At 44.5% G+C, this 22,984-nt stretch overlaps 1 protein-coding gene across 1 annotated transcript in view; it reads right to left on the bottom strand.

The window, feature by feature from the left end:
- spred2b (sprouty related EVH1 domain containing 2b) overlaps positions 1–22,984 on the bottom strand; it is an 83,702-nt gene that overhangs the window by 5,473 nt on the left and 55,245 nt on the right. The window contains exon 5 of the mRNA XM_078556507.1: positions 1,576–1,725. Coding sequence (XP_078412633.1) covers positions 1,576–1,725 — 150 coding nt within the window. The remainder of the gene's footprint in view (positions 1–1,575; positions 1,726–22,984) is intronic.

The raw sequence follows: 22,984 nt of genomic DNA, 5'->3' as shown, positions 1-22,984 counted from the left end.
AAAAGTAACTTTATCTTCAGGATGGTTTCTTAAATAATAGGCTTGCGAGAGCACCATTATTAAGAATCTGAAAATCTGGCTGGCAGAACTTTTATGGGAAATACTCAAACGTAGACGTTTTCATTCTTATTCGGTCAGGTACTTTGTTGTTGTTAATTAGTGGTTCTGCAATTTGAAGAGTTAGATATTTTTGGAAATAAACTTGGAATTCAAGTAAACTAAGTTATAGTTTAGTCCACGTAAATACACAGAATTGCAATGGCCCAATCTTTCAGGTCAGGCTGCATTTCATGCCAAGTGGATCTTTGCTCTAACTTCCAGGTAAATGTACACGTTGTTCTTGAAATACTTTCCAAAACTTATCCAAGCTTGAGTAAGTTAACAGGAATATGCAGCACTTCACATTTTGGAAAGATAAGTCTAAATTTAGAGTTTGCAGAAAAGTTGTGAACTGGGCTTGGTTAAATATTCTCATTAATGTTAATTCAAGGAAACCAAAGTCCAATCTTTTCGCTGCTCTAGAACCAAGATTACACCTCCCATTGTAATGGACTTGAAGTGAGAAAAATCAGAGAGTCTTGCAGCACAGAAGGAGGCCATTCAGCCCAACGTGTCTGTGACAGCTCTTCCAAAACTGTTCAATTCGTGCCAACTCTATGCTCTTCCCAATTACAACAATGATTGGATTTCAGAAGTTCTTTTATTGGCTGTAAAGTGCTTTGGGGTGTCGTGTAAGGCGCTATATAAATGCAAGTCTTCCTTTCTGTCATTGCCCTCCAAATGTTTCAATTTCAAGTGTTTATTCAATTCCCTTTTGAGTGCTCCTATTGAATCTGCTTCCACCGTCCTTTCAGGCAGCGCCTTCCAGGTCACAACAACTTGCTGTGCAAAAATAAAATTCTCAACTCCCATTATCAAAGATAGACGGGCTTCATGGAAGTGAGTGACTTGTCTTTTATCATTTGGATGGCAGTGTATCACACAAAAAGTAAAGCTACCGCTTCTGTCCTGTTCCCAGTTGACTACACTTTTTTTGTATGGAAACTGAGAACTGAATTACATTGTAAACACACAAATATCCAAGTCTAAAGATTCACTCTTGGGTTAAAGGGCATCTGTTTGCCAGTCCAGTGTTCCATACTGCAGATTGCTTATCCATCACACTGGGAAAAGATATCTTCTGAATTATAAAGCGACTTGTTTTGTTTATAGGTCACTAAGAAAGAATAAAGCCAAAAAAATCATAAGGACACAGCAAGATGGCAAATGGCAGGGGTGGAGAGCGTTTCCCTTATTTTAGACGTAATTGTCTTCCGGTACACTATCCTGATTTTATGTCCGGCTGACACTCTTCCAGACAATCCCAATCTCAGCTGCGTTCCAATCTGACCTTGGACACACTGTTACTCCTCCAAACAGCTGGAATATTAAAACATCTTTTTCTATTGCATTTTGTTGGGTTTTTTTCTCCCCTTCACTCTAAACAGAAATGGCTAGGGCATAAACTACCAGGGTCCTTCAAACCAACACATCACAGCTACTGAATAGATGAGTGAACGGTGTTAGTGCCCTCACCTGCTCCAGACGGTAGTGATCAGGGCTGTAGTGACCGTGTGCTCGTCCCAGAGCACAGAGGGGTCGATGAGGCTCGCTGATTGTAGGATTGAGCACTCTGACTGCTTGCTCTTTCCTGTTGGATGAGTTTGAAGAACTGTCCGTTGCAGCCTTTAAAGAAAACAACAACAGAGCTCATAAGCACAAAGAGCAAGTAAACAAACATACTCCCCATCTGCCCCACAACAAATATGTCAAAACGAATGTAGATGTGTTAGAACAATGTTACGCTGTGTTACCCTACAGTTAACAACTGGCTCTTAGGCTAAAACATACATTTGGATTATGAGTCACAGCCCCAAAATAACATGTCATAGCGTAACTGAAGGTTGGAAATGTATCAGTTGATTATCAATTTATTTAACTCTTCACTTAATAGCCGAACAGTGCTCTCCTGGCAAGTAAAACTTTCACTGTCACCAGTGTCCCAATCAACAGATCTACTTGTTTCTGGACAGAGCGTTTCACAGATCAAACTGTTGTCGAGAGTCGTATGGGAAACTGAGCAATCACAAAAGCTGAAACACTTCTGATCTAATATTTACTAGAAATGAGAGTTTAGAGGCAAATGTTATAATGATGATTAATTATGGGAGACTGCAGTTTTAAACAGATTAGATATGAGTTGCCTCCTTCTCTTCCTTAGGGTAGCTCAGGGGTAAAGCTGCTTTTTACAAAATACTTAAATGTGCAAATCATGTCAATGCATTTCTGTCATTTCCATAAAACGCCAGCATTTATAGCACTTGGTTCAAACAAAAACCCTTCATTATTTTCCAATAAAAGCTTTGTAACAAATGTACCTACGATCACAAATAATTTCTCAAGTCAGGCAGAATCAAGAGAGAAGGACAGAGTTAACGTTTTGGAGTAACGGCCTTGCTGAGTCTTTTCAGCATTTCTGTTTTTATTTCAGATTTCTAGCACCTGCAGGGTTTTGCTTTTGCACAAAATCTTTCTCCCCACAACAAAGGGACTAGTGCGGTGTCTCTCTCCCCCCACCCCAACCACTTCCACTCCCGCCCACACACACACACACAACACAGGACTCATTTACTCCCAGCAGAGTTTTAGACACATGTTTTTTCTTTGGTGAGGATTGGTTTTCCTCTCGATTTCTCCAGCCTGGCAACATCGGAGCTGCAAAGTTTCGCTATGGCCACTGCCGTCTGTTTTAATTCACAATCCCTAAGGGGCTGGATTGATTGATGCTAAGTCGACAGATCGCTCAAAAAGATAATAGTGTTTCTACGTGTTAAGTTTTGTTGTATAAATCTTGCAGAACAGCTTTCACAGGGCAGCAAAAAGAAAGAAAAGCTGGACTAACCGGGAACCAGCAATGTGACCTTTTTTTTTTAAAAGCAGGATGTGAATGCATTCCAGTAATATATAATTACAGCTGCCTGGGTAACCATAGCAATCAGCTGTGAAGTGGATTGCTAAATTGGGCCTAAATATTGTGCTGCAAGTGAGAACGAGACAGCCTGTGCAGCTCAGGGAGCTGTGCGGAGTAGGGGAGAGTGACAAAGGAAGTCTCAATGCGAGTTAAACACATTCTCTCTTTCACACGGCTGATGCAGAGTACCAGCTGTGATTTTACGTTCAGCTGGTTAGCGCAGGTAGTCAGGAGTAGTGGAGGGTGTCAACTCTGATGTCTCCCTCATTATATTTGTGAATGAGGCTGTTATCTGCTCCATGCTCTGTTCTGGGTGAAAACGATCGCTCACCAGAGACTTGGATTCTCCATTTGGTATCTGCAAGCTGCCATAGTTTGTGAGGAAGCAGTTTCAAGGTTGCCCCATGAGCACTGTGGAAGGTCACACCAGGGATCTTCTGTCGGTCCTGTCACTATATGCGTCTGTTTGCATTGCCAGGGAGAGGCACGTTTGTGTGACACTGCACATAGCTCGTGTGACCACTGAAGAGCGTCAGTGCCTAGTAGTGATCTTTGTGGCAGCCTGTGATTGAGGAACTGATGAGCTGACACTGTCACCCACATTGGACGCACCGGAGTTACATATCCGCCGGTTTGCAGTACATCTTAGATGTCTAATTTATCTCAGAACAATGCAGAGATGATTCTAGTTCTAGAGCATCATACACCACAGTTGTAGTGTTTTGAGGCAAGGGATGACCCTCCCGAGTTTCAGCAACACTCCTTTAATCCAGGCTGTGTTCAAATCAATGGCAGGTTATACCAAGGCTGTATCGGTGTGGGATTTCTTCCAGAATCCGGCCTTAATATCAGGGCTGGACTGATACCAGCAGCTGTGATTGGTCGGAATCGCTTTGTTCCTACGGAATCACTGACTCAACGAGGGGACTGGTTATCCGGAGGATGATATGCTCCGGGAGGTTTTGTGATAGGAGATTTATTGGCCTAAAGATTCCCAAGCTTGCTGAGTTTGAGGGTCATCTCCCGCCACGCTTTTGGGATAAAACTGGATCCCATGGTATCCGGGTACCATTTCAGCAGCCATTTGGGGGCCCAGCTGATGAAATCCACGTCCATCTGTCGCTGATGGCAGGATCTGCTGGAGGGACTGAGCTCACTGGCTGTTGTGACTGACGATGGATCTCACACTGGGTGGTTTTGGCGAGTTCTCGTGCTCTCCACCGGTTTGGTGGCTGGGCAGTGGAGACAGGCCCTCGAGGTCTGACATTCCATCAGAACAGAGGCTCCAGGACACCACAGGTAGACCTGGGCACAGCAACCAGGGTGTATGTAGCCCAGATCTTCCATAAACTCAATCCATTGTTGGTGTCTGGCTGAGAATAGAAACTCTCACTTGGCCTTCGCAGTGCGAGAGCTTCCTGATTGGCTGCACTGTCAAAGCAGATCCTGGGTCACTCTTGTACAGTCAGGACTGTATTCTTTGTTGGGGGTGGGACTCCCCACAGGGAATGAGGGGGGCTCTACTTGGGGTGCTTGGGGTGATGGTTAGGAGTCCAATACCATTCCAGTTACCATGAGAATCAGATCGTTGCTTTTTTCCGTAGCTGCCCTTATAGTCCCGATCAGCTTGGAGCAGCTTCCGCTCTGGCATTCGTTTCAACTAAAATCACAACGGTTCCATGTCAATGGCTCAGCACCACCTTCTCAAGGGCAATTAGGGACAGACAATAACTGCTGGCCTAGCCAGCGACGCCCACATCTCAATGATGAATATAAAAAATGCGTGAGGTGTTGGTTGTTGCAGGATGTGTGAAGCCTGCTCCAACTCTGACCGTGACAGGAGGAGCTAAAAAAAAAACATTCAAAACGCAGGAGGATATTGATCACAGTTCTGAGGTACGGTATCCAAACCGAAAAGCAAATTCACTAACGGCATAGAAATTAAGCAATTGTTCTTCAGAAGCACACATTCCGCCCCCCTCCCCACTCCGCTACCTGTGCTCGATCCCAGCCACATAACCAGTGTAGAATTTCTCCTGAGTCTAAAGCCAGCAAGAGGTCTATACATCTATAATCCATCACTGGACTGTCTTGTTCTATAAAATACTTTTCCAAGGTTTCAAACTGAAGCCAGGGCATCGCAGTGAACTGATTGGCCCAAAGGTAGTTAGACAATGGTTATGATGCACTACAGATGCAAAAGGACATTATGTTGGCAATGTAGAAAACGATAAACTTATGGTTCACGTATCACAGGAGATGGCGGTGTAGTGGTAATGCCACTGGACTAGGAACTCAGAGGCCTAGGCTTCTGCTCTGGGGACATAGGTTCAAATCCCACCACAGTGGAAGTTAAATTCAATTAATAAATCTGGAATTATAAAGCTAGAGACTTTTATTGAATGCTGTAAAAACCCATCTGGTTCACTAATGCCCTTTAGGGAAGGAAATCTGCCACCCTTACCTAGTCTGCCCTACATGTGACTCCAGCCCCACAGCAATGTGGTTGACTCTTAACTGTTCTCTGAAATGGCTTAGCAAGACACTCAGTTCAAGGGCAATTAGGGATGGGCAACAAATGTTGGCTTTGCCAGTGATGTCCACATCCCATGAAAGAATAAACAAACAGGAAACTGCAGGAGATTTACTGTGAAGGAAACACCTTGTACTTTAATGCCAACATTTGAATTGCAGATTACTAATACTAGGTGGGTAGCAGTATATAGTAACTAATTGGGTTATTCCTTGTCCCTTACTCCCTCTAATTCATAACTAAGTAGCTACTCATTCATTCCCCACCCTCTAAAACTCTGTCTCAACCAAGATATTCCTTTCCTTGCTTTCAAAATTCTCAAGACATCTCTTCCATCCAACCCTAACCCTTCATTTCTTCTCTCCTACTCAGTCGTCATGTTTACTCCTTGTTAAGGTGTGAGTTTCTCCCTAATACGCAGAAGGCGCATTGTGAAAACACAAATCACGGGTAATACATCGAACTAAGGTGCTGCTAATTCTCCGGATTTTTTCAATTCCAATTGCGTACAATGACTAACAAAACAACTCAAGCAAGTGTGGTAGAAAACACTACCAGCTATTGATTGCTGGTCAACAGCTTCGAGAATGGCAGCTCTCCTCTCGCAAAAGCCTTTCTACATCCAATACATTACGTACAATTTATTTTTGAGACAGCAGTAATGCGAATAAACAATGACTTACATCACTCCACAATGCAATCAGCATCGTGTGCAATTAAATACAAGACTTACTGATCGAAACCCAAATTAGTTTCCGAATGCACTAATAGTTCAATAGGATATTTCTAAATGCTGCTGTCTATCATTTCTGAAATGATTAGGCACCATACGATGCCTACAGTGAATTTAGACAGGGTACAGCATGCAGGACACCAATAAAATATAGGCAGTAGAGAAATAAACCCAATCACTGATAAAACTTCAAACCTGAAGGTATAAAAGTTAACAAGTCACGTTAATGATCCCACAATATACCTCAATTCCATTGTAACTTTTGAAACAGAAATAGCAAAATATTTGAAAAAGAGAAAAAGTTTAAACTGTATGGCGAGTTAGCAGAGAGTATCGTTAAGTAGATAGTGCTTTCCCAGTCAACAGGACAAAAGGTTCTGGAAAAACTCAGCAGGTCTGGCAGCATCGGTGGAGAAGAAATCAGTTAACGTTTCGAGTCTTCATGACCCTTAAGGGTCATGAAGACTCGAAACGTTAACTGATTTCTTCTCCACCGATGCTGCCAGACCTGCTGAGTTTTTCCAGGTAATTCTGTTTTTGTTTTGGATTTCCAGCATCCGCAGTAGCTTTTAGCTTTTTGTTTTTATTTTTGAACAAAAGGTTCTGATGGTTTCTGCTTGTCTTGTAACATCCTGATTCTAGTGGCTACACACTGAAGACCCGCATTATAAACCTCACGCCGTATGAGCGGGCAGACCTGATGGTACAAGAAAAAGGCAGAAATAAGGTATCTGAGCTATAAATGGGATAGTGACTACAGCCCATGGCTCTTCACGTAGTTACATTTAGACCAGCTTCTTACGCAATGGAGTTTATAAAGAGAACATTCATTTAAAATGGAAACAGAGTTTCTGTGGTGAGTGTGGCAGAGGGTCTGTTAAGACAAATTTTTCCCTGTAGCTCCATCTGCTTTCAATTGTATCATCTCCATGGCAGAACAAGAAGTATTTTATAAAGACACACATCCTAAATTTGTTTCGTGAACATTGGAAAATAATGTCGGTCAACTTCTCTTGTTGGCAGGGCCTAATCGTCAGTTCAGGGAAGGCAGGTTTTTATTGGATATCAGGTCCCTTTGCTAGCTGCTAAGATCCGTGCAGGAATTGACGGTAAACTATTTTGGAGAAACACATTTATATTGGTCACTCAGGACTGTTTGAATGCAAGTTTGTATTTTTGTTTGTTTAATTTGGCAGACTAATCCCGAGTTGATAGCTTGATTCCTGAAAAGCAAACACTAAAATTCATTCACTGGAACCACTCGCTTCGCTAACGAACTCACACAGGGAAGAAGGGACAACCAACCCTTCGGCTACCCTGTGTGAGCAGCATTGCTGTGCCTTAAACCAGCTTAAAAATGGGGCGCCAACCACCATCTTAGAGGCTTCATCAACCAGGATGAACGGGGCACTCAAGGCAAAGAGTCACCAATCTTCGCTGCCCAAAATTTGGGCCGGGGGGGGTGGGTAGAGAGAGACACGATTGGTGGATTACATTAGGGGTTTTCCTGAAAGGACAATGGCAGCAGATTCAATAATTAACTTTCAAAAGGGAATTGGATGAACACTTGGAAGGTGAAAAAAAATTACAGGGCAATGGGGAAGGGGTAGAGTGAAGTGGGACTTATTAGACAGCTTTAGTAAAGAGCCAATACAGACACAATGGGCCAAACAGCCTCCTTCTGGACTGTAACAGGGTCCTAGAAACTATTGCAAGGGAAGAAAAAAAGACCCCCCAAAATTAATAATACATTTATTCTAATGGTGATCAACTAAATGGAGGTTTTGTGTACAGGTTTGCCAGCTTACAGATCCCCTTCGACTTTTATCATTATTTACCAGTCGTTTTAATGATTTTGACAATAGCTATTACAAATCTGCATCATCCATCACTGCCACATGGGCAAAGGCCACCAGGTCTATATATTAAAATGTCAATCAAAGGCTGCATCAGATTACAGCTAATGCTGGAGCTCAGTCATTACTGAGCTATTTAAAACCGTTTTCTCCTAAAAACATCTCATTAAAACTTGCCACACACAAACTAAATGTGTTTGAAACACTTTTTGTGAATCAGAGTCAAAACTCTGTTCCACAAAATAACATCAATATAGTACAGGATGATCTGCATCAATTTCTGAAGATTTCAAATTAATGTGCAAAATAAATCTCAGTGACACATATTTAAAAAGTTGGAAAACTTTTGATTACTTGGGAATATTTAGGCCAAATGACACTCGCCAATCAAATCCACACCAAAACATGGAAACAAAAGGGAACAATATTTGCAGAACAATCTCAAAAGTAATCATTATCACATTTAAGAAAAGGATTAAACTATTACAATTTGCAAAGTTTGTCGCTGTTGTTGGATGTCCCTCGATTTGAGGATGATGTCTGCTCAGGGTTGCAAGTTTCACGTGACTGAACAGGCCGATTCTCGGGCCACAGGTCTTTGGCCACATGGGGTAGGATGTCCCATGAGGTAGTGGGATCCGGAGAGCAGGATTTGCTTCCTTTTCTTTCCTCTTCTGCCACCGCTCTGCTTCATCATTAATGCGTTGGGACTCAAAGCGTGATGCCGTTTGATGCAAAAGTTGTCGCCATTTTGAACGACCGGTAATAAGCTCCTCCCGGTCACTAATGTCAATGCTGCCCTGCGTCAAGAAGAGCTTCAGTGTCTTTGGAGAGTTTTCTTTGTCCTCCCCTGGAACATTGGCCATTTGAGAGATGGGAAAACAGGATTGAGTGGGTGGAGGCTTTTTGGCTCCACACGATGTCCAGTCCAAGTTAATTTGCTACTTTTTGCTATTGGCTTGATGGTGATACTAGCAGTGAGTGTACCTGTGCCATATAGCCAAATGACAGAATTTAATAATCCAACTGATCCAGCTGGATCTATCATTATGTTGTCCATGGGCTCTATAATATTTAAGCATCCCACTAAAGTTGAAAAGCTTGCTCAGACCCCTCCCGCCCTTTCTCTAATAAGGCAATGAGAGGAGGCAGTAGGAGTTTGACAGGTCGGGGAAGCCCAATGAAGATTCCAGTATCTTCCACCAATAAACATCGACAAAGTAACGTGACGAGCAAAGGGCCACATTCCCACCCATCCACCCACAAGTGGATACTTCTGGAATCCAGAACTGAAAATGGGACCTGCTACCACAGAAAGTAAGTTTCAGATGGAGGGGACAAGTGATTGAGAGATTCTAACAAATAAACATCAAGGAATTTCAGAACGGAAAGGATTGAAGGTTCCGTGTAAAACATCACTGAAAATGTCATTTGAAGCCACAAGCATGAGCGCTGATGATTGCCCCATCGTATCTGCCCCCAGAATCAAAGGGTGTCCCTGAAGGAGCTGTCTGTCTCGCTAACAAGCGAGACCTTCTAACGGTAAGATTGATTTGGGTTTTATGTCAGGATGTGGGAGGAACCATTCATTCTGATGTCATTCTTTCTGATCTCCTCTGGAACGTTGGCCATTTGAAAGTTGGGAAAACAGGATTTGGTGGGTAGAGGCTTTTTGGCCACCTGGACACAATGTCCAGTCCAAGTTAATTTGCAAACACAGGTTCTGCTTGAATCTTCTGGGAGGACCCTGAAGATTGAAGAATGTGGACAAAGGATAGACTCGAAGCTAGTTCATTCGCAATCCACGTCCATCCCTACTGGAGAATGGCCTCGAGACAAGGTGATGTCCTGGAGTACCCTTTCAGTGTATGGATGGAATGCTGAGAAACAACAGCCAGAGTTCAAGATACCATAGATAAGCATTGAAGCACAAGAGCAAATTGACATGATTCCTGCAATACTGGCGAATCAATCAGTATGGTGTGCTGACAAAGTAGATAGAACTGTCTTCACCCAGTTTGTTGACATGCCAGAACATTGTTTGCTCAGGGGTGTAGATTTCACCCTGTATCAGTGCCAGAAATTGAACCAGAGCAAACCCACACAGGCTGAGGATTAAGCTTGCTGACACGCTGAACACATTGTGTTAGAAAGTACCTACGAGAGGAGTACCTATACTGAGCGAGTGACCATCAGCTAAATCCTACATCGGCAAAGGTTGCAGAGAACGCTCTGAAAACGCTCTGCTCCAAGGGTGACGTTAGCTGAGAGGTGTACTGGGAACTTATCGATGGAAAGACGGGGAAGAGAAAATTGTTTCTTTTTAAAATTCACTCGATGTGGGTGTCTCTGGCAAGGTCAGCATTTATTGTCCCGCCTTAGTTACCCTCAGGCGGTAGCAGTGAGCCGCCTACTTGAACCACTGAAACACACTGGAGTGATTTACTAGGCCACTTGAGGGCAGTAAAAGGTCAACCATGTCAGGATTGGCGTCACATGTAGGCCAGACCAGGTGAGGGCGGCAGATTTCCTTCCCTAAAAGGAGATTAGTGAACAAGATGGGTTTATATGACAATTTGTGAGCTTCCTGCTCACTTTTACTGAGGCTGGCTTTTTATTACCAGATTTTGCATTTTAAAAGCCTGCAGATTGTAAAGTGACACAATGCCAAGCCAGATAAGTAGTTAAAGGTTCTGGAGTTGCTCTATCTGTACCTTTGAAGAATGTAGTTGCAAACAAGGTGAGAGTTATGATTTACTAATAATGTCTTTGATTATTCACCTCTCTTCTCCACACGGCAAAGAGAGTTCACAGCAGGATGGCACTGGGGTAAGACGGTGTGAGGCTAGTGCCTCATTGGGCAACTCTATACTTGGGCAAACATGGGAATAAAGCGTTAATGTCTTGGGTGAACCGACAAAATAACACTGAGTATATGCAGGGTGTGGATAGAGCTACCTTGCCCTTGATGGTAAGATTTGTTCCTTCAAGCGTAGTCTGTGATAGTCCCCACAGCTCTGATGAGGATACTTGCAGCTCCCCCCCCAACAAACTGTTGGCCTCTATATTGGAGAAGATTTTCATCAACAGGAGCTCATGTAAATTTGAGCTTGCATTTCTTAGGAAAAAAAACTCCAAACACAAAGACTGGTAGAAGGACAAATGGCTTCCTGGACAACAGAATATGCTCGAGTATTGCTGAAAAAAGAGAGATGCTGTTAAAGCTTTTCCTCTTGCATTCATCAGGGCAGACGCAAGAATGCCAAATTTCAAAGGAAGCAACAACTTATACTAAATGGGAAAAGCGTGTGATTGGTTGGCAAGTATACTCTGATTGGCCGAGGCATTGCCATGGAGAATGCGCCAAGGAACTATCAACTCCCACACTTTTTGTTCAATTCAAAAAAGATACAATGCCTGAACATGCTCCTTTTGCCTGCAGAGGACAAGTCCCTACATATGAATATATGTAACTTCTAGCAAGTGTAAGTGAGCCATATTGCAAGCCCAGCTGATAATCTTAAATTGGCTGTTAGCGTAATTACTAGCACACCCAGCATTGTTCAGTAAGTGCTGTCCAATCACAGAATCACATCTAACATTAGACATTATGTTCTGAGTTTTGCAAGCTGTAGGGACATGCTGTTTGATATGACCTGCTAATCATTGAGATGTACGGCCTACGTTCCTGGCTTCATACCTGCACTGAAATTCATATACCACATTATTCATTTGAGAGATAGGCAGAATATCTTATTAGCTTGACATCAGCATCCTGTTAGTGGAAAACACCACTCGTGTTTTCTGTTTATTCATTCATACGAATATATGAATTAGGAGGAGGAGTTGGCCCCTCGAGCCTGCTCTGCTATTCAATGAGATCATGGCTGCTCTGAATGTGACTCAACCCCACATTCCCGCATACCCCCGATAACCCTTCACACCTCCTTGGTCATCAAGAATCTATCTAGTTCTGCCTTAAAAATATTCAAAGACTCTGCTCCCAGCGCCTTTTGGAGAAAGGGAGTTCCAAAGACTCTCAACCCTCAGAAAAAAAAATTCTCCAAATCTGTCTTAAATGAGTGACCCCTTATTTTTAAACAGTGACCCTTCAAGGGATGTGGGTTACGTCGGCTGTGCCAGCGTTTATTGCCCATCCCTAATTGCCCTTGAGGAGGTGGTGGTGAGCTGCCTTCTTGAACCGCTGCAGTCCCTGTGGTGTAGGTAGGGAGGGGAGGGAGGGAGGTAGGGAGTTCCAGGAGAGAGGGGAGATTGAACAGGCAAAAGCACAGAAGATGGCACAGGTTGAGCTGGACAGGATGAAAGTTAGTGACCTTGTAAACTAAATGAAAGACGACAAAAATTGCACTCCCATGGCTCCCCCTCTATGATTCAAATGAACCACCATTTCAGAGTCTTTAAAGAAAAGTCCAATGGGTTTGATTCCAAAAACCAACGAGGTTGAGCTCATTGACCTCTGATGGCCAATAACAATCTGACCCATGTTACTCTGCCTTATTGCTAAACCATTTCACTGAAACAATTACAAGTGACTATTCGAGGCTTTGGAACTCAGAACTCGAACCTCGGCAGGAAAGTTTCATTGCCACTACCCTGGGTGCTATGAAAATCTTGACATCCTTCGGACTAATATAAAGGTGCCCAAGAGTAGCACCAAAGAGCTGGTTAGAGTTTTTGTAGACTTGTAGGCCTCCCACTCAGTTGGACAAAAGATGCTGTCTAAGGCCCACAAGAGGTGGAAGTGCCAGGAGAGTTCACTCCGCGGGCTGAGAATCTAGAAAGTGATAGAATCAAAACTGGGCCCATCCACATAGGGGGGCATCAAGCAGGTGACCCTCTATCACCAATACCATTCGACAGATCAAACTGAAAGCCACCCAAAAATACAAGATAGTCAAAAACCCACATTACCCCCAGGATCCAATATCATCCAATTCTGACTGAAGCTTCTCAAAATACAGAACTGGATAGACAGATAATAGATTGGTTAAAAGGAAATACTGCAACACCCTAATGACACCACAAATGGAATTCTATATGCAGCTAACAAAATTGGAATCCTAGCCCTGTCTAAGTTGGAGATTGAAGCCCCTTTTGCGATTGTCCAGAGACAGGAACCCGGAGTATTCCAGCGATGTAGTCAGAGCATCTCTCCAATCGCATGCAAAGGTTCTCGACAATGTTGCTTGGTTCAGGAAACTGAAAGCGCTCAAGAAGATAGAGGAATTTTTAGAAACCAAGCATACGCATATCTGCAAAAACAGGGAGTTAACGAAGACTAGAGCCCATTGCAGGAGATTTACTGGATTTGGAATAGCAGGTGCTGGTTCACTCCAGCAAAACCTGAGAACTGGGATGCAGTTTGGAAATGGCGAGAGTTTGAGAGATGGATGAATCTTTAATGTCAAGGCTCAGGCATCAGATATTATAATGACAGAATGCTTAATTCATGGATGAACACATATTACAAGCTCAAACAATCCCAGTGCACAGAAGGGCTTCTGTTAAGTTGTAACATGTTCAACTAGGTAAAGCCTTACTTAAAGGTATACTAATGAAAGCTTCAACAACATGACTCTTTTTTAGCAATACTCAAGTTCTGTACTACCACGCGACTATTTGCATACCTGAGACAGAGATACAACAAAGACCAAATTCAGGATAACAACAACATAGTTTGTCTCACAGGCAAGTTAAGAACAGAGAAGCCATCTACCGAATTTCTCAGAGTATATTAGACCCGAGGTTATGCCAATGTTCATTTCCAAGTGTATCGATCATTGCACCTTTTTCAACTAAAAAAAAGCTTGGGGGACAGCCATTCCTTGGTTTATTCCTCATGCCAATGCCTTGACCAGAGTTGACTTTAATTTAAACAAAAGCTTGGTAGTTAACTGTTCCCTGGTGCATTTTGCATGGCAATGCCTCTACTAAAATCCACTTGCCAACCAATCAGCACTCTCTTCTCATGTGATATAAATTGTTGTTTCCTTTGAGATTTGGTATTCTTGCGATTATATCCTGATGAGTGCAAGATAAAAAGCTTCGACAGTATGTCCCTTTTAAAAAATGTTTTCACAGGTTGTGGGTGTCGCTGGCTAGGCCAGCATCTATTGCCCATCCTTAATTGCCCTTGAGAAGGTGGTGGTGAGCTGCCTTCTTGAACCGCTGCAGTCCATGTGGTGTAGGTACACCCACAGTGCAGTTAGGAAGGGAGCTCCAGGATTTTGACTCAGCGGCAGTGAACGAATGGCGATATATTTCCAAGTCAGGATGGTGTGCAGTTTAGGGGGGGGGGGGTCTTGTAGGTGATGGTATTCCCATGCAACCTTGTCCTTCCAGGTGGTAGAGGTCACAGTTTTGGAAAGTGCTATCAAAGGAGCCCTGGTGAGTTTCAGCAGCACAAGTTCCATTCTAACCAAGTGACTATTCATATAGTTAAATCATGCAGAAGATGCTTGGAACCAAATGACACTCACTTGCGCATCTGGAAAACGCCTGTCGATCGCACAGATCAAATGCCACAACAAAACCCTGGATGAACTGAGAGACCAAGTGCCCAAAAACAAATGGGCCTCATATGAAGAATTCATGTCAAGCAGACAAAGAATTACTTGGCAAGCTCGGTGTAATATTTGCAAGAAGGCAGCACGTGGCAGTTGTGGACATTACGCTATAGTCTGAGAACAATGCCAGGATGCCTGAGAGCACTTAACACCCGCGAATTTCAATCTAATCAAAGGCTCCTCAGCCAAACTCTTGGGTTTTGTCGTTGATGCAAGAGGGGAAGTGGTTTGAAGAAAAAAAAAAACACCCTCGTGAAATTTTTGAAAATCGCGACTTACACACATCCATTCCAAGTGTCTCTCCAGATTAACAATATTGCTCAGAATGGGAATGTTACAAACCTTTAGTAATTTGTATTAGGTAATATCCAGTCAAAGATTAATGCCTAAAGATTGGTATTAAGTGTTTTTTTAAATGTTTGTCTCACTCATTATTGTGAGAGATGATGGCATTGTCATTGTGCTTCTTAATCATTAAAGTTGATGTTCGGTAGTAATAAATGCAGAAAGGATGCTAACTGCATGACAGGCTGACTCTCTTTCCTTTGGTGGTGGAACCTGTCCTTGGTGAATAATGCAATAGTAGGCACCAGTGCCGTAAATTCATAGGTTTACCCAACGCCCATGTAACTGCAACCCTACCCAACAGCACTAGCGAATCTCCCTGCAAGGATGTTAGTGCTGGTCCTGTTAAACGCAGCCCATCCATCTTGTACAGGTCCCACCAGCCCCAAAACAGGTCCCAATGCCTCAGAAACCGGATGCCCTCCCTCCCACACCAGTTCTCCAGCCATATGTTCAATCTCTCAATTCTCTTATTTCTATGCTCACTAGAATGTGAGACTGGAAGCAATCCTGAGATTATTGCTTTAGAGGTCCTGCTTTTCAATATCCTTCCTAGCTCCCTGAAATCTGTTTTCAGGACCTCATCCCCTTTCCTACCCAAGTCATTGGTTCCAACGTGGATCACGACCCCTGGCTGTTCACCCTCCCCGCAGAAGGATGTCCTGCAGTCACTCAATCACATCCTTGACCCTGGCACCAGGAAGGCACCATATGATCATGGAGTCACGTTTACGGCCATAGAAATGCCTGTGTGTTTATTTAACTAATGAATCCCCTATCAATACTGGTCTTCCCCTCTTCTTCCTCTCCTCCTGTACAGCTGAGCCGCCCGTGATGCCACGAACCTGGCTCTGACTGCATTCCTTTGACAAACCAACACCCTCACCAGCAGCCAAAACAGAAAACTGATGAGTAAGCGTGGCCTCAGGGGACTCCTGCACTAATGGAATATTCCATTCCATGAATCTATTAAAAAAGAGAAAGACTTGCATTTATATAAGGCCTTGGACGTTCCTCAGCACTTTATAGTCAATGTGAAGCCTTTGAAGTGTAGTCACTGTTGTCATGTAGGAAACGTGATAGCCATTTTCACACAGCAAGCTCCTACAAACAGCAATGTAGCAATAACCAGATAATCCGCTTTTAAAGATGTTGACTCAGGGATAAAAATTGGCCTGGACACCAAGGATAACCCTCCTGTTCTTCTTTTACATTCACCAGGGGTGGCAGACAGAGCTTCAGTTTAGCATCTTATCCAAAAGATAGTGCCCTCTGGCACTGCAGCGCTCCCTCAGTACTGACCCTCCGACAGTGCAGCGCTCCCTCAGTACTGATCCTCCGGCAATGCAGCGCTCCCTCAGTACTGACCCTCCGGCAGTGCAGCGCTCCCTCAGTACTGACCCTCTGGCAGTGCAGCGCTCCCTCAGTACTGACCCTCCGACAGTGCAGCGCTCCCTCAGTACCGACCCTCCGACAGTGCAGCGCTCCCTCAGTACCGACCCTCCGGCAGTGCAGCGCTCCCTCAGTACCGACCCTCCGGCAGTGCAGCGCTCCCTCAGTGCCGACCCTCCGGCAGTGCAGCGCTCCCTTCAGTACCGACCCTCCGGCAGTGCAGCGCTCCCTCAGTACCGACCCTCCGGCAGTGCAGCGCTCCCTCAGTACCGACCCTCCGGCAGTGCAGTGCTCCCTCAGTACTGACCCTCCGACAGTGCAGCACTCCCTCAGTACTGACCCTCCGACAGTGCAGTGCTCCCTCAGTACTGACTCTCCGGCAGTGCAGTGCTCCCTCAGTACCGACCCTCCGGCAGTGCAGCGCTCCCTCAGTACTGACCCTCCGGCAGTGCAGCGCTCCCTCAGTACTGACCCTCTGGCAGTGCAGCACTCCCTCAGTACTGCACCGGAGTGTCAGCCTGGTCTCCTGTGCTCAAGTGTTTGGTGTGGGACTTGAAACTATAACCTTCTGACTCAGAGGTGAGAGCGCTATACTGGGTGTCTAAACAGTGTGTGAATGAACACACCCTGACACAGGCTGGTCTAGTCGGAGCAGTCTTTCACACTCTGATGCAGCTGTTTTAATCCATCCCAGAAGTACTCAGTAAGATCGAGTTTCTGCGAGAAAACATTTTAACTCACAAAATGTTGTTGGGTGGGGGCTGTTGTATGTGAGAGAGAGAGAGAGAGAGAGAGACAGAGAGAAAGAGAGAGAGAGAGAGAGAAAAGAAGGTAGCTTATTAGAAAATCTAGGATAATAAAGACGCCTCACCCTTGAAGTATTTTTTAAGATTTGAAAATAAACAGCTGGGAGCTTTCTTCCCCCTGTCAAGTAATCTTTGCAAAATGAAAGAGACTTTGATGAAAGAAAGATGCTTTTAAGTTTGGCTAAAATCTGGTTAGAATTTATAGGTTATTCTGACCAGATTTTGAAAACTAGGCCACATCTGTAATTTGTTAGAAGACATGTCAGAACATTAAACTGGCTTCAAGCAGTTAGTCAAGACTAATATTAAAAAGGGGCTCTCTGATTAACTTTAAGTTGGCGGGAACACTCAGAGTGTTTCACAATGAAACTAGATAACAAACCTCAAATCGGAGAGCCCTGTGATTTACTTGACTTTCTTCACTTTCAGAACCAGAACTGGTTGCAATTTTTCTTTGTTTCAATTAAAATTCAAGGTACAGTTCACCCAGTTCACACAAACTTCTCTGGGGCTTTGGGAAGGTCGGTTAACATTTTAAGCTCTGCAGTTACACCGGCACTCCGGAGGGCTAAATTACAAGGGAGGGTTCCACAAAGTGGAATCGCATTCCCTGGAATTTAGAAGGTTAAGGGGTAATTTGATCAAAATTTTCAAGATATTAAGGGGAGCAGATAGAGTCGATAGAGAGAAACTGGTTGGGAGGAGTCTGGGACTAGGGGGCAGGGTCTAAAAATCAGAGCCAGGCGATTCAGGAGTGCAATTATAGGAAACACTTTTACACACAAAAGACTGGTAGAAATTCCAAATGGCAACTGCTGCTTGATCAATTGTTAATTTAAAACAAAAAGAGATTGGCAAATTTTTGTTAATTAAAGGGATTAAGGAACGAGATAAAGCTGGGTATACAGTTAGGTAGCCGATCAGCCATGGTCTCACTGAATGGTGAAACAAGTCCGAGGGTCCGAGAGAGGCGCGGCGAGGGGCCGAGCGACATTTATAAAGCTCTTGTGTAATTTTAGTATTAAGAACTTTTGCTGTACGCATGATGGAAACAATCCATAAAGCATGTGAGTTAGTATAATTCATCAAGTTTATGTAAATGTCATTGTTATTTGTGTGTTTGTTTTTACATTTTAGTTCAGATGCTAAGAGTGATTGGAAATAGAAAAGCTGAACTGTGTGTTATGGCTAAACTGAAACCCTTAACATTAACCTGGGTGAATTATGTTTTCATACACTGTTTAAGTTTGTTTCTACGTGCAAAGTTATTAAAGATTTGATCAACACCCTGGCGTGAAAATTAAGAGTTGCCCATCGCTGTAAAATGAACTGCTACCTCGAAGTTAATAACTTAAGCTGTATCTGCCCTCCCTAATTCTAATTAACCTATGACCTGAACTACTTCCTGCTCCTGACTTACACAACAAAAAAAATGAAGGTCGGGTTGAAGCCAGCGTAGCTCCCGATGTTATCTCCTCTCTCGCCACTATGGTACGTTCAGGTCCAGCAGTGCCAAAAATAACTACAGCCTCTCCCATCTCAGTACAGACTGTGTACATAACTTCATTCTTGAAACTGGAATGGTGCCTTCCCTGAGGAAACACTCCTAATTTTCAATGATGGTATTTTGCAACTTTATGAATGGTGCGAGACATCAGTTAAATGGCTTCCGATACACGTGGAAGTCACGTGCTATTTTAAAGTGGAATTTGCAGTAATATCTGATTCTTTCCAACGGAAAGCAGCCAAAGTGAGGATCAAATTACTGCACAAGGCACAAGTTCAGCATTTTATAATTCATCAAAAATACTTAACCACTCCTGTCACAATGCTGGGCGTTGAAGGAATGTCTACAAGTTAGAGTTATAATTGGGTAAGTCCTCAACTTGGATCCAGAAACTGAACGTCCAAGTCCTTTCACGGCTTGTGGGAGTTAGTTCCCCTCCCACTAACCACGCTCCCCTCATACTTCATGCTTACCAGGTACACTGCAAGTCCAAACTGGCCTGAGAGGAGAAACTGTTTCGAGTGGCTGGAGGGTCAGTAACCAGGGATCCAATACAGGTCGAAGGTAACTGGCAAAGGAACCAGAGGGGAGACGGGGAGAATGCGCTGGAGGGCGGGGAAGATGGGAGCAGGTTCAAGTAGAAATTTTCAAAGGGAATTGGATATATATTTGAAAAGGAAAACATTTGCACGGCTTGTGGAGAAAGAGCGGGGGAATGGGATTAAATGATAGCTATACCAATGAGCCGACAAAGACACGATGGACCTAATGACCTCCTTCTGTGCTATAAGATTCTATAAGTGCGTATATGCAATCTGTAGAAATCCTAGTGAATGGTGAACAGTGTTAGCCATTCTGTGTCTGCAATGCAGAAAGGTGATTTAATGTTAACACAAACTTTAGGCAAGGTCATAGAGTCATAGAGTTATATAGCACAGAAACAGGCCCTTTGGCCCATCGTGTCCATGCCGGCCATCAAGCACCTATCCATTCTAATCCCATTTTCCAGCACTTGGCCCATAGCCCTGTATGCTATGGTGTTCCAATTGTTCATCTAATATGTTCATCTAATATATGTTTCCAGGACTGTCACTGACCTCATCTCCTCTGGAGATCTTCCCTCCACAGCTTCCAACCTCAGTCTCCCAACCTCGGACATCCCGCTTCTACCTCCTACCCAAAATCCACAAACAGGACTGTCCCGGCAGACCGATCGTGTCAGCCTGTTCCTGCCCCACGGAACTCATATCTTGCAATCTTGACTCCATTCTCTCCCCCTTGTCCAGTCTCTTCCCACCTACATCGGCGATTCCTCTCACACCCTACATCATATCAACAATTTCCAGTTCCCTGGCCCCAACCGCCTCCTCTTCACCATGGACGTCCAATCCCTCTACACCTCCATCCCCCACTGGGATGGTCTGAGGGTTCTCTGCTTCTTCCTCGAACAGAGGCCCGAACAATCCCCATCCACCATCCATCACTGAACAATTTCTCCTTAAACTTGTCTCACTTCCTCCAAATAAAAGGTGTGGCTATGGGTACCCACATGGGCCCCAGTTATGCCTGTCTCTTTATGGGGTATGTGGAACATTCCTTATTCCAGTCCTACTCAGGTCCCCTCCCACAACTCTTTCTCCGGTACATCGATGATTGCTTCGGTGCTGCTTCATGCTCTCGTATGGATCTGGAAAAATTTATTAATTTTGCTTCCAATTTCCACCCCTCCATCATTTTCACATGGTCCATCACTGACACTTCCCTTCCCTTCCTTGACCTCTCAGTCTCAATTTCTGGTGATAGACTGTCCACCAATATCCATTACAAGCCTACCGACTCCCACAGCTACCTCGACTACAGCTCCTCACACCCCGCTTCCTGTAAGGACTCCATCCCATTCTCTCAGTTCCTTCGCCTCCGTCGCATCTGTTCTGATGATGTCACTTTCCAAAACAGATCCTCTGACATGTCCTCCTTCTTCCTTAACCGAGGTTTTCCACCCACGGTGGTTGACAGGGCCCTCAACCGTGTCCGGCCCATCTCCCGCGCATCCGCCCTCACACCTTCCTCTCCCTCCCAGAACCATGACAGGGTCCCCCTTGTCCTCACTTATCACCCCACCAGCCTCTGCATTCAAAGGATCATCCTCCGCCATTTCCGCCAACTCCAGCATGATGCCACCACCAAACACATCTTCCCTTCAACCCCCGGCGGCTTTCTGCAGGGATTGTCCCCTCCTGGACACCCTGGTCCACTCCTCCATCACCCCCTACACCTCAACCCCCTCCCACGGCACCTTCCCATCCAACCGCAGAAGGTGCAACACCTGCCCCTTTACTTCCCCCCCTTCTCACCGTCCAAGGGCCCAAACACTCCTTTTAAGTGAAGCAGCATTTCACTTGCACTTCCCTCAATTTAGTCTACTGCATTCGCTGCTCCCAATGCGGCTTCCTCTACATTGGAGAGACCAAACGCAGACAGGGTGACCGCTTTGCAGAACACCTTCGGTCTGTCCGCAAGCATGACCCAGACCTCCCTGTCGCTCGCCATTTCAACACTCCACCCTGCTCTCATGCCCACATGTCCATCCTTGGCCTGCTGCAATGTTCCAGTGAAGCTCAACGCAAACTGGAGGAACAGCACCTCATCTTCCGACTAGGCACTTTACAGCCTTCCAGACTTAATATTGAGTTCAACAACTTCAGACCATGAACTCTCTCCTCCATCCCCACCCGCTTTCCGATCCCCCCTTTTCTAATAATTTATAATTAAAAAAAAATATATTTTTCCTTTCCCCCCTATTTTAAAATTTATTTCGATCTATTGTTTTATCTCCACCTTTTAGCCCATTTCGATCCCTTCCCCGCACCCCACCCGGGCCATCTGCCACTTGCTTGTCCTGCTTTCTACCCTTAATGTCCCCATTAGCACATCCTTTAGCTAATATCACCACCGTCAACACCCCTTTGTCCTTTTGTCTATGACATCTTTGGCAATCTCTTCTTTGCCTCCACCTATCACTGGCCCTCTATACAGCTCTACCTGTCCCACCCCCCTCAGACAGCTTATATTTCACCTCATTTCTCTATTTCCATAGTTCTGATGAAGAGTCATACGGACTCGAAACGTCATGTGTGTTCCTCTCCGCAGATGCTGTCAGACCTGCTGAGTTTTTCCAGCTATTTTTGTTTATGTTCTTAAATGTTGAGGGTTCCTGCCTCTACCACCCCCTCAGGCAGTGTGTTCCAGATTCCAACCACCCTCTGGGTGAAAAAATTTTTCCTCAAATCCCCTCTAAACCTCCTGCCCCTTACCTTAAATCTATGCCCCCCAGTTATTGACACCTCCGCTAAGAGGAAAAGTTTCTTCCTATCTACGCCCCTCATAATTTTGTATACCTCTGTCAGGTCCCCCCTCAGCCCTCTCTGCTATAAGGAAAACAACCCTAGCCTATCCAGTCTCTCTTCATAGCTGAAACGCTCCAGCCCAGGCAACATGCTGGTGAATCTCCTCTGCACCCTCTCCAGTGTAATCACATCCTTCCTATAGTGTGGCAACCAGAACTGCACACAGTGCTGCAGCTATGGCCTAACTAGCGTTTTATACAGTTCCAACATAACCACCCTGCTCTTATATTCTATGCCTCGGCTAATAAAGGCAAGTATCCCAAAGCCTTCTTAACCACCTTATCTACCTGTGCTGCTGCCTTCAGGGATCTATGGACATGTACATCAAGGTCCCTCTGATCCTCTGTACTTCCCAGGGTCCTGCCATTCATTGTGTATTCCCTTGCCGTGTTAGTCCTCCCAAAATGCATCACCTCACACTTCTCAGGATTAAATTCCATTTGCTACTGCTCTTCCCATCTTGCCAGCCCGTCTATATCGTCCTGTAATCTAAGGATTTCCTCCTCGCTATTTACACCACCACCAGTTTTCATGTCATCGGCGAATTTACTGATCATACCTCCTATATTCACATCTAAATCATTAATGTACACTACAAACAGAAAAGGCCCCAGCACCGAACCCTGCGATATACCACTTGTCACAGCCTTCCAATCGCAAAAACAACCTTCGACCATCACCCTCTGCCTGCCACTAAGCCAATTTTGGATCCAATTTGCTAAACTGCTCTGGATCCCACAGGCTCTTACCTTCTTGACCTTGTTAAAAGCCTTACTGACATCCATGTAGACTACGTCAACCGCATTAT

This window comes from Cetorhinus maximus, chromosome 14 (genome assembly GCF_964194155.1).
Source record: "Cetorhinus maximus chromosome 14, sCetMax3.hap1.1, whole genome shotgun sequence".
NCBI classification, from domain to species: Eukaryota; Metazoa; Chordata; class Chondrichthyes; order Lamniformes; family Cetorhinidae; genus Cetorhinus; species Cetorhinus maximus.
The sequence above is the reverse complement of the archived record's forward strand: the minus strand, read 5'-3'. Positions and strand labels throughout refer to the sequence as shown.